The sequence below is a fragment of the Salvia splendens genome, chromosome 18 (assembly GCF_004379255.2).
Source record: "Salvia splendens isolate huo1 chromosome 18, SspV2, whole genome shotgun sequence".
Classification (NCBI taxonomy): Eukaryota; Viridiplantae; Streptophyta; class Magnoliopsida; order Lamiales; family Lamiaceae; genus Salvia; species Salvia splendens.
In genome coordinates, this window is record NC_056049.1 from 19,286,340 (window position 1) to 19,298,886 (window position 12,547).

Here is a 12,547-nt window from a genome sequence, read left to right on the forward strand (position 1 = left end):
TGATTGGAAGAATTCAAATTCAAGAAAATGCTAAAAAATAAGACCAACAACATTATTCAGGAACCTTAACATTTGAGAAAAAAAAGCAGAAAAACCCCTTTACAAGATGTAATCTTTGGCATAAAGGTTACAACCTCAACTTCAAATCGAAAAACCATCACATCTTTTTTTTTCCCCTTGGATAAATTATTTCGTAGTACAAGCTGAGTTTTTGGCCATCATCACATTCTATTTCCAGCTTTTCAAATATTTGAAGGCCTGAATACTGTATAGCCATTCATGTCTACACTGAGGTTCTGATACTCTGGTAAATGATAAGGATAGCCATCACTGTCCATATTCCTCAACAACGGTGCATCCGAACTTCCCATCTGCCACTGGCTCACCATGTAACTATCGACATGCCCATTCACATACGGCCGTGAACTCACCGGTGAGACCATATCCCTGAGTGTGTCGTAACTTCTCCCAGGAGCACCGTAGCTGTGTTGGTACCCGTCGTCATGATAACTTCGTGTTCTGTCGAACCTGCACGCACTTGCTGACGGGCCAGCCCCACTAGACATACTGGGGTCACCGGGGAAGGTATACTGCCTGTTGATGTGATGGGGCGAACTGCTGAACATTTGATAATCAGAGTTAGCTCTGGACGCCATTCCAATTCCATGACCATCATCGAGCAATTCGTTGATGATGTCGAGGTGCGGGAATTCATCTGGCAGTACATGGTGGTTTAGGCGGCCTGAGGTGCAGGCTGGATACTCGGATGGGAGGTGTTCCTGTGATCTGCTATGCATCGGTCCATTCAATTCGAGACCATGAAGATCATTTGCCAACGAATTATGATCACCATTTCTGCTACCGTCCACCCCTCTCTGTGGGCGATCCATCCAGAGAGACCCATTCTGCAACACATTATCATGGTGATTCAAGATCCCAAACGACAGGCTCGGCTTGGTATCCATTCTATCGGAGCTGTGCTGTGAAAATAGAGGTGCAGATCCAAGTGTGGGTGCCTGTGAGTACGAATGTGATGGATTTACCACTGAACTGGCAGAATGATTCTGAGAATAGGTAGACGAACTTCCAGCAAGAGGACCAACCATCATTGCATTTCGATAGGATTGTGGAAGGTAACTCTGTGTTCCATATGCAGTACTTTCGGGGCCCAGCCGACCAGCAGCACTAACTGAGCGTGCCAGCACAGGTGCTGTTTGCACCATTGAAACCATGGAAACCACAGGCCTAGGACCAGCTACTAGAGGAGCACTCAAGGGTCTTGACACTAAAGGTATAGGCGGAATGGAGGGCTTGTCGGATGTGACTGGCACTTCCTGTGAGGGAAGCTTTTCTATTTCAACGGGTTTCTGATATCCAGAGGGTTTCTCAGCAGGTTTTGAGGCTGCAACATTCTGTGGGGAAGGCTCCATCACTTCCTGTATCGGAATCTTTTCATTTGTGACATGCTTTTGATGTCCAGCAGGCTTGTCAGCAGGTCTTAAGGCAGCAAACTTATGTGGTATAGGTTTCGGTAAGGGAGTATTTTCAGATAAATTTGCCGAAAGGACAGTGTTACCAGTTTGTTTAGGACTATCTGAAGATTGTTTCTTGACCAGGACTTGACCAACTGGAGCATTGCTCTTTGTATCCACTTTCACTGGAGCAACTAACGGTGTTCCATTTGAAGGGCTCTTGGGCGAGGAAGTTACATGTGCACCACTATCCCCATATGCTTCAACTTCGATGGCGTCTTTAGTTTTTGAAATTTTATGAATGGAACCATTTTCTTCAACCTAAAAAAACCAAACTGAAACATCAATTATATTGACAAAGGTAGCACAGTATAACCGACTGCGTAAGCCCCTTGACACAGCAACTTTTGTGCGTTGTGCGTAGCTGAAAAATCACTTATTGAAGTGTGAAAGTGATACATCATGCACCCGATCAATCATGATTTTCTAGAAGTATTGAAGCATGGAGAGAAATGTGTGATAGCTAGAGACATGTACCACAGTAATATCATATGAAACCAATTATGGAGTTGAAAATATTATACACAAGATTCCAGTGCAAGCTGTCTAAAATTTCCACTTAATTGAAAAGATATAAAATACTACTCCCGCCGTCCCATTAATACGTTCTCAAAAGGCTCTGGGCATGGAAATCAACGAATGCAGTTTTTGAGGCGATAAATAAAAAAGGGGCCCCCCTTGTAAGACAACTTTTAGGCATTTTTTTCATTTGAAACATTATAATGGGACAGGCTAAAATTGGTTTTGGGACACTATTAGTGGGTAAGAGGGAGTATAGTATAAGAAATGCACCTTTTTCCCTGCTTTATGCACATTCCCGTTCCTCACCTTCTCCTGCAAAGAACGGCTAGCAGTCTGGGACAGATTGTCAACAGAACTTGGACATTGAGATGCGTCATTTGTATTCCTAGCATCTTCAACAGCTTCAAATGGTTGCCTAAGTTCTTCATTAACCCAATCACATGTGCTAGAAGTTTTCTTGCTGTGGTTGTTCCTCCCTCTGGAAATACGAATTTAAGATGTCACATCTACAACTATGAAATAGTCGTAAATACAGAAATAAGTAGGCAGAAATATTTACGTGGTCGGAGACTTTTGGTTTTTAATTTTGTCATAACAAGAATTGCCTTTCTGTTGCCCAGATCTAACAGAAAGCACAGAGTCAGAGGAACAAGTTGAAGAGCTATCATCTACAGCAGATAGTGCTCTTCCTTCTGTGCCATTCTGCACAGCAGGAAGACCTTTAGTCGCACTGCCACTCGCTTCTATGGGAGGGTGCACTTCAGAAGTATCTGTTACCCAATTGACAGGACTGACATCTCTGTCATCAGAATCTGGTAGGAGTATTTCAGGAATACCATCTACAGAATCGGATGCATCAGAAGCATCTTCAACTGCCTCGGTTTTCTCAAGTACAATTTCTGGCTCGGCAGCTATCTCTATTATTTCTTGCTCGATCTTGTCGTGGACAGTGCAGCTGGTTTTGTCATCCTTTACTTTATCCTTTCCTTTTCGATTATTCTTTTTCTGTTTTCCCTGAAAATGTGTTGATGACAGACACTCAGACAGTATGTTATGGTTCCTAACCCCATTCTTAAGTTCTAATAATTCCAAATGCTCCCTACAATCCCTTATTATCTACCAGCAAAACCTAAAAAGAACCAAAACAACACTTTCATATATTTTAGAGCAACAAAAACAGTAGAAATGAAAGTCAAGGAGTGTCATGAAAACATAATTAACCCAAAATATGAATACAAGAAAAGTGAACATGGCATACAGATAAAGAAAAGTGAAGAGAGGTAGAGCATGAAGATTCATAACCATTTTCAATCGTCAATAAAGAGAATTATAGAGCATGAAGATTTATAACCATTTTCAATCGTCAATAAAGAGAATTATCTGTTATTCCAAGTTTTCGATAAAACCAAAATTACTTCATGCACGCAATTTTCCCTGAACTTCCCTGGAAAGGAACTTCCTCAACATCACCGTGTACAACTGAGACTTAACAAACCTGTTTCTTTTTAGACTTCTTTTCCTTATCAATTCCTCGCCTGGATTTTTGCTCTATTTCAGCAAGCACTGCCTCCTCTTCACGGATAAGTTCTTCTTGCTTCTTCAAGGAAACAGCCTCTTGGTATGCAACCTCAATTTTACTGTAATAGCAACAATAAGAGCAAACAATAATCAATAAAACAGCAATTCTACTTAAAGATTTACGTAAACTATGGATGAACTTAAAGAGAAAAGTAGGAGACAAATTGCAAACTAGCCATTGGGCAAGTATAAAGTTATAAAGGAGTAAACAATCTACTTTCAGAATAAAAATAAACACCAGGGAAATGACGAACTTATTACTTGGTGCAGGAAAAAATCCTTAGGAGTAAACTATCCAGTTAAATCCTCCTATATTTCCTCCCCCTCATTTTTCATACAAAGAAGAGGCAGGTTGATGCAGCAGTAATATAAATAAAATAACAGCTTCTCTCAAGTCTCAAATCAAGTGATTGGCAAGACAAATCTTTGTGTGCTAAAATCTACTCAAGCATATAGCTTCAACAAAATATCAAATTTTTAGAGCCATAAACTCCTAATCTTATGTATTATCAGTGCATAATCAAATTGTTTACCTGAATATGTGGGCTAAGACAAATATCTCAATAGTTCGGCGACCCAATTCAGTGAGTCTCCTCTCATCACATTCAATAGAATCTTTGTTAAACTCCTCTCCTACAGTCCCATCCTAAAAGAACAGAATTCCAAATAAGAATGTACATAAAGAGAGGTCGGGGAAGATGTTTATCCAAAACAATTCAAAACCAAATCGAAGGAGAAAAAAAACATTAATAACAAAAATATTGACGGGAGCATGGATGGTGGTTATATAATTGATGTTCCTAACATTCGGAATAGTAGCAGTGATATGTGCAACTCACTGAAAAGAATTAAGAAATGGCTACAGATTATGGTAAGCACAAAGAGTTGGACAATAAAACCAGACCTTAGTACGGTTTTGGGGTCCCTTCTCATCCTTTGGAGGTAAAGGTTCCATAGCAGCCCGCTCAAGCAATAGCAATACATCATCAACCAAAATGAATGTATCTTTCTCCATGCCAACTACAGGAATAGGTAAGTCTTCTGCCTCTAAATACTTGCCCTTGCTCTTCTTACCTTTATTCTGACCTTCAAGAGCTTTCAAACCACTATACAAAGAATCCATGACAAGTGTAGAGGTCACCTCCTTTTCTATGAAAAATTTCTTCACAACAACTTTCAGAATGGACTCTGACTTCTCTCGTGACATACGGCGTCGAGAACTTTGGTCCATACCCAACCAGAAAGCACAGAAACTGAAAATTGATGCGAAGATTTAAAAACTTAGCTGGTATCACACCACTGGATAGTGATCAAGTGAAAAGAAAATAGCTCGCAGAAATTGTCAAATTTAGGAACAAAATATGAGATATCAATTTCAGAAAAAAATTATGGCAAGGACACTAAAGCTTTCGTCGGCTCTAGAGAAAATATAATTAGGAAATACATGGGATTTTCTTTTGACCTTAATATAGTACTTTAGATCAATGTCCTTCTAGGGATAATTACGACAAAAGCTAAGGATATCCACTTGTTTTTTACAGCCAAATTTTCATTTGCATACGAGAATATATGTCATGACGATATATCTCAAGCCCGATTAAGTAATTATACATTAAGCTACCATTCAACAAATCTACAATGCCATTACAGATGACAAACATAAATGATGCAAAGTACTGCTTTGGAATAAAAAATAATCTTAATTAAAGAATATAAAAACAGTGTGTTCCTAGAAGAAAGTGATGATGAAAGAGTCAGAAACATGAACACAATACCTAGACCATCTAGCTTTATCCTCTAGTAGCTTTCCAAGTTTCGTCCTACGTTCTTCCACAAAACGCTGACAAATCTGTTCAACGTTTGTTAAATAAACTCTTATAAGTTCTCTCCGATATTGGCAGTCAAGGCAACGAAAAGGTCGATCTGCTCTTTCCCTGCCAGTAGCATTAAGGTTTATAGTGAAAACGATTAACCAGGTTATGCAGATAAGTTCAAGGCCATTCACATATGCAAGCAAGAAAAGAAGATAAAAACAACTAACTAGTTATCATGTTCTTTACACAAGTCCAAATTTTATTTGAAAGCTTTTTTGAGAAATACAAAAACTGGCTTTACACCATAATACCATATCCTCTTCAATTGTTTCAATTGTATTCTTTGCATAAGTCCAAATTTTATTAGAAACTTTTCTGAATAAAAACAAGATACTGGCTTTACACGCAGAAAAGATCTGTTACTAATAGTTTAGCGGAGAATCCAAAACATTCTTGGAGTGAGACATTTATCAAAGGAAATGATTGATAGTGAGTAATGCATAGTGAATAGTCTGAATTTTTGAAGAAACTCAAATAGTTGTGCTTTTACATAAGCAAAGCTCAAGAGACTGTCATATTAAGCATCAACACAAAAATCTCTAATCTCATATTCACAGAACATGAACAGATCGACTTTCATCTCTTGTTTTCTTACTAATCAAAGAACTATAATGCAATAAATACTGAAAGACGAGATATGGATATTATACCTGATAACCTGAACTTGAGCTTTAATTATCAAAGTATCAGCATCAATAAACCCATCCAGCACCTTTGATAGCTCCATAAATTTCTTCCATCCCCAGTCATGTTCCTTCTTCCAAAAACGATGCAACGTATCTTCAAGTTTTGATCAAATGCGTCAATTTCAAAGTTTTGGTGCTAGAGATATAAATTATAATAATTGAATAAATACCAGAATATTTGGACTTTTTTGGATCTTTATTCACAACAGCAATTGTGAACTGGGCAAAATGACTCCACCCTGTTCATAGATGAAACCAAGTCATGCAAGTTGCAAATCAACAAACTAATGTTTCTATGCATTACCACAGTAAAGTGGTATACCTGGAAGAAGCTTGTCATGATTTGCAACACAAAGAAACAAAGAGAGGTGATTGCAGACATCACAGCCTTGTGGATAAATCAAAATATACCTACCAACCAAATTTCACAAAATCTATTAAGTTTGAGCAGCAGGTGCAACACTTGACTATTTAATTGTTTTACATATGCAGAGTGCATCACAAGAAGCCATCTCATATTTGCATTACATGAAACTGACATAAAATAAGTAGTTTTAGAGGGAAGGTATAATAGATCAGTTTACAGATCAAGTGATCAACACTCCAAAACGGATAGTAAATGACTAGGAACTGTACAAACTAAATGGGTTGATAAAGCAAAGTATAAGGATAATTACTTAGGACCAAATTGATTCAATTTAATTTCTTGGGTGAATATTTACTATTTGATTTTGAAGAAGAGAAGCATTACCGATGGAAAAAGCCAAACCCATACTCATATCTGCCAAAGCCTCTGGAAACACATTTGAACTCTCAAAAAGGAGTTTAAAATTATAATATAAATAAAGAAACACACAAAAGAATTAGAATATTTAGCTCCCTCTTCAATTTATTATACTACAGCTAGAGGTCTATAAAGGACGCCAACCAAGTTTACTGACATAAACAAAGGTTCAGATGCCTCATAATGGATTACTATACTTCATGTTGCATAAAATAAATTGTTTTTTGCATAAAAGCTTAAAATCTAACCTGGTCCACAAAATCAGCTTAAATAATAATGTCATAACAATGTCTGAAGTCAACAGGTCAGATAATACAGCTGATTGAGAATCTTTACGCACTGCAATGGCAGAAGGAAAATTGACAGGAGACCATACCATTTGTAGCCTCCAACTTCAAATGCATTGCTACGAAGTTCTCTTTTGTTGATTTGAGAAAATTTATCAATCTTCCATGTATACTTTCCATATAAGTCAGATGGCTTTAGTCCTGCAGCATAATGAGTGACAAAATAAGCGTTGCAAGGTTAGAGACTTTTTTTTGAGCTAATGAATGATAAAGATGATATCAGTATCCAAAAATCAAAAGTTCAGTAGATTGTAGTTATAAACAGTTCAAATTGTGCGGCTTTAAAATCTAAAAGGAACGCTGCATGCTTTTTAGCAAAGAGATTTCTCCACACAAGGTTGAGTGAAACTTAGAAACCAAAAACATTTCAAAAGCTTTTGGAGAAAGTAATACTACCGCCTTAACTTAGGCATAATGTAAAATGGAGAGCAGTTACTATTTACTAAATATATGGCTATCCCCAGATCCACAACTAGTGTCGCCGCATCCCAACCCATGAAGGGTCACAATTATTTCTGTGTTTCTTTTCTCTCTCTTTCACCTTGGACAAAAATAGGTAGTGCATGTAAAATACAAATATTGGAATTTCTCTTGTACAAAAAGCTGTATATATTTATGGATTCTTCTTGCTTAAATCTATGATGTAACTTTAGTTTCAACATATATTCTCTCAATGGTTCATTAGAGGTCTCCTTTAATCCCTGAGCTTAATCAAATTAGTAGACTTCGGAAACAAGAAACGGGAGGAATACAGAGATGTTGCAGACAGATCAGAATGTGCAATCTTCAACCAATATCATGCATTTCATATCATCGATCGCCAATAGCAAACAAGAAGATGATGAATTCAGGTTGCCAGGAAATATACAACAGAAAAAAAAAATGGCACACCTCCATCATCATCGTCGTCACTGTCCCAGTAAGGGGGAGAAGTAGATGGACTCCCATTTTCAACCTGCTCTAAAGACCTCCATTCCGCTAATGCTTCCCCAGTCTGACATCGTGGCTGCTGTTGCCCAGTTGAAACCCCTTCAAATGATCTTCCAGCTCCAGCCTCCTCAATTGCAACTCCAGCCATTTCCCCCACTCTGCAATATCCAGCACACTTCCTCTGTGTCACCTGCTTTGATATACATTAAAGCTCATTTCAGAACAGATAAGAGCTGTGTATATGATATGATTATATCAATTGGCTAATTATAGAAACATCGTATACACTGGCAAATGAAGCTTCTGATAATGCAATCCATCTGACATATACGAATTACAGTAATCAAACAAATTGATACAACGATCAAACCAAAATTTCAACGGGCGCCACGACAAATTCCAATCCTTAATATCCTCATAAAGTCCAAAAAAACAGATCAGATTAGGCAAGTCTCAATAAACCCTAAATCCTACCATCCAAACCCAACCAAAAACAGTAAGAAGAATCGAGAAAATCTTCCCAAACCAATATTTATTGCACAAGACCCTAGTGATTTTTACCAATCAATAAAAATTTCAGCAATCCTTGACTTCAAACTGAAAACACGATACACTCACAAACCACCTCAGAAACCATTAACATCCTGTAATACTCATAATCAATATCAGTACCCCCCAAACCCTAATTCAAAATCCAGGAAAATGTAAAATTATAAACCAAATAAAAAAATAAAAATCAGTAAAATACACGCGAGAGAAGATAACGAAATTGTGCAATTCAGATCGAGCGGCATAAACAGACCTTAATTAAGAAAGAACGAAGCTTTGTTCAATAATTAGGCGAATGAGTAGTCAAGAGAGATTAGAGAGGTCGCAGGTAAAAGAAAAAAAAGTTGCAGCAGAATAAGAGCTGAAGCGAGGAAATCAATTTCTCACAATTTTTATTACACACTTGTTTATGGAGTATTTATTGATTTTCTTGTTTGTGTGTTGTAGGAGCATCTCCAATGGTAATAGGCCAGCTATAGGCCACAAACTCTTCCTGCCACATCATCAGCACTAAAAACTCATTCTGCCATATCATCAGGACAAGTAATAGGCTAGCAATAGGCTAGCCACAATAAACAAAATTATAAAAAAACAAATAATTAACAATCACACAAAATACGGAATTAAATTTATGACACAGATACGGAAAAATTCAATAATAATAGTAAAATTTTAAAAAGTACATTAATTAAAAAATTATATTAATTAAAAAAATCTAACGACGTGCAGTCCTCCGCGCCCACAACTCTTCAATTAAATCCTTTTGGAGTCGAATATGAGCATCCACTTGGCGCATGTCGGCATGTGCCTTGAGGCGACCGACTTCATCGTGAGGTACCTCCCTTCGTACGCTGGGGGCGGCCACGCCGTGGCTTGGGTCGGCTTCATTAGCATCGTCATTGGCCCAACTAGTCAGTTGTACACCTTCATCTTCGACAATCATGTTGTGTAGGATAATACAGGCGTACATTATATCAGCAATGCAGTCGACATGCCACAAACGCGTTGGACCCCTAATTGCCGCCCATCGAGACTGGAGCACATCAAATGCGCGTTCCACGTCCTTGCGCGCCGACTCTTGCCGCTCCGCAAAGTAGGTCTTCCTCTCATCTGATGCGCATCTGATCGTCTTCACAAAGACGGGCCACCTAGGGTATATCCCATCAACCAAGTAGTAGCCCATATCATGCTGGTTCCTGTTGGCGATAAAACTGATGGCCGGACCGACACCCTGGCACTGCTCGTTGAAAAGGGGCGACGAGTTGAGGACGTTGAGGTCGTTGTTCAACCCGGCTACCCCAAAATATGCATGCCAAATCCACAGCCGGTAATCAGCTACGGCCTCGAGGATCATCGTGGGATTCTTTCCCTTGTAGCCGGTCGTGTAGAACCCTTTCCAGGCAGCGGGGCAGTTCTTCCACTCCCAATGCATACAATCTATGCTGCCCAACATCTCGGGGAACCCATGCTTCTCCTCGTGCATCTGCATCAGATCCTGACACTCTTCAGGGGTAGGGCTTCGAAGATACTGATCACGGAATATTTCAATGACGCCCTGACAGAAATACTTCAGACAATCCAGGGCAGTCGTCTCACCGATGTGGAGGTACTCGTCCCACATGTCTGTCGCGCCTCCGTAGGCCAACTGCCTGATTGTCGCAGTGCACTTTTGTATAGGTGTGTGGCCGGGTCTGCCAGTCACATCGTACCTGAACCGGAAACACAAATATCGACGCTCCAAAGCATCAACGATACGCATAAACACTGCCCTACGCATCCTAAAACGCCGCCTGAAAAGAGGCGCCCCAAACCGCAGCTCATTCGCAAAGTAGTCTTCATATAGCCGCTGATGTGCAGCTACGTGATCCCGATCAATCACTGCTCGTCAGTGGACAACGGGTGGAGGTCGAGGTACCGCCAGCTGCAAGGCCATTTGTATCAACCGGTTTATCTCGCGGGACGTATAGGCCTCCAACTCTTCGTTCATTTGCCGTTCGTACTCCTCAGCATCACCACCACTACCACCACTACTATCACCCGCGTTACTCATTTCACGTTGTTGCTCTTGTATAGAAATTAAGATGGAGAGAAAACTCGTTAAAACTAGTGGTGTGAATGAAAATGACGTGCAAATCGCGTATATAGAGTGTTTCGAAAAATTTATAAAAAAAATTTTGAGTTGGCCGATCGCTCGCCGATCGGGAGCCTGCAATGGCGGCCAGCCGACCGGCGAGCGGATCGGCCAGCGCCCGAAAATCGGCGTCAGGTCGCCAATTTTTCGCCGAAATGGCGCTCGCCTGTTCCAATGGTTCGGCGAGCGGACCGGCCAGCGCCGGGAATTGGCTAGCCTGTCCGCTCGCCGCCATTGGAGATGATGATCTAATATTGTTTTGGAGTAGGGTTTCACTTTTCATAATAATATAGGCAATTGATCCACACACTACAAAATTATTAAATTCAACAATTCACTTGGAAAAATATGAGTTTCATATTCTCTTTACAATATTACTATATCATCACTTTTTAAAAAGGGATGGAGCTTTTTGGTTGGATTAAATAGATTTCTTTTATATTTGGAATTTGTTTATTTTGACTTGTGAAAGAGTCAGTTTGATTGGCTCACATTTTAGGGTTTTTTTACTATGTTTGCGACAGTGCTCTATTTTTCAAGAGATAGTATGGTCTAAATAAGCATACTGAAAATTTGTTTTTAAATTTGTTAAATTAGGTACTGACAAACACGGATTTTGCATGTTCTTAAGACTTTGATTTGGCTCGTTTGAAATGTTAATCATGCAAATTATGTTCTTAAATTGCATATATTATATATTTTGGTATTTTGACGTGTTTGTTGAGAAATTATAGAAAAAATCAGAAAAAGGTGCAAAAAGTCCAAGGTGCAGCAGCCTCATTTCAAGCCGAGTTTCCCGGCACTTTTGGAGTCCAATAAGTGATTAATGCATACCATTCTCTTCCTCTTCGAAAGAGCTTCGCGTGGATACCTTGAACGTCTCAATTGGAGTTGTGTGGAGAAAGTTATGACCATTCTACGCACATTGCGCAGTGCAGTCAAAGCTGGCGGGAATTTAGGCGGAAATTCAAGGAAGAAAATAAATTGTTGCCCAAATCTCTCCGATTTCTTGTAGGGCACGAAAATCATTAAATAAACCTTTCTCCAGCCTATAAATACCCAAACCTAATTCATAATCCCTATCTCAGAGCCTCCAATCCTTCACCCTCTCTACACCATCTTCCATCACATCTTCCACACTCAAGTTCCTCCACCTGCTATTGGAGCGGAGCTCTGCAGATCCAGACAAGAGAAGACTGAAGATTGAAAATTCAACCTTGGGTTTTATCAATTTCTTTCATATCTTATGCTTTTATTGTTGTTTTTACTACTTGTATGTGAGTAGTTAAACATGTGTTGTAGATTTTTTGGTGAAGACTATTATGAATATGTTTTGATTTATTGAATTGAACCATTTCCTAGTTCTTGTGATTGTTTTGCTTGTTCTTGTGCTTTTATTGTTTTTTTGTCTGACCAACTTTAGAACTATGTCCGTTTAACTAGATTAATCGAGAGATAGCTAGTTTTACGTGGTAAAATGAATGAGTATTGTTAGAAGAAATCAAGGAAGATATGCAAAGATTATGGAATCAATTATAATTATTCTTTCCTGATTTATAGCCAGGGTAAATCATATCATACCATATGTAAATATTTCTCTGCCTATTTAGGCGT

The 12,547-nt window shown here is 39.0% G+C and overlaps 1 protein-coding gene across 4 annotated transcripts; it reads right to left on the reverse strand.

The window, feature by feature from the left end:
- LOC121777003 (TNF receptor-associated factor homolog 1a-like) lies at positions 1-9,202 on the reverse strand. 4 transcript variants are annotated; one of them, XM_042174137.1, is made up of 13 exons: positions 9,056-9,202; positions 8,215-8,443; positions 7,353-7,464; positions 6,515-6,603; positions 6,363-6,431; positions 6,157-6,286; positions 5,408-5,566; positions 4,537-4,885; positions 4,166-4,278; positions 3,550-3,691; positions 2,614-3,068; positions 2,361-2,532; positions 1-1,793 (listed from the first exon to the last, which is right to left on the reverse strand). In XM_042174137.1, the coding sequence occupies exons 2-13, from the start codon at positions 8,399-8,401 to the stop codon at positions 243-245; spliced, it is 3,528 nt and encodes a 1,175-aa protein (XP_042030071.1). In that variant the 5' UTR covers positions 8,402-8,443; positions 9,056-9,202; the 3' UTR covers positions 1-242. The 4 variants fall into 4 exon arrangements, with proteins under 4 accessions (XP_042030071.1, XP_042030069.1, XP_042030070.1 ...); XM_042174135.1 differs by having other exon boundaries at positions 2,325-2,532; XM_042174136.1 differs by having other exon boundaries at positions 2,325-2,532; positions 8,215-8,446; positions 9,056-9,196.
- Between the last annotated feature and the right edge of the window lie 3,345 nt (positions 9,203-12,547).

Coding starts and splice junctions, on each gene's coding strand:
- LOC121777003 (XM_042174135.1), bottom strand. CDS start 8,401: ATGGCTGGAGTTGCAATTGAGGAGGCTGGAGCTGGAAGATCATTTGAA. Junction 4,886..5,407: donor GATAAAGCTAGATGGTCTAG/GTATTGTGTTCA, acceptor ATCAATTTTCAG/TTTCTGTGCTTTCTGGTTGG. Junction 2,533..2,613: donor AACCAAAAGTCTCCGACCAC/GTAAATATTTCT, acceptor TCGTATTTCCAG/AGGGAGGAACAACCACAGCA.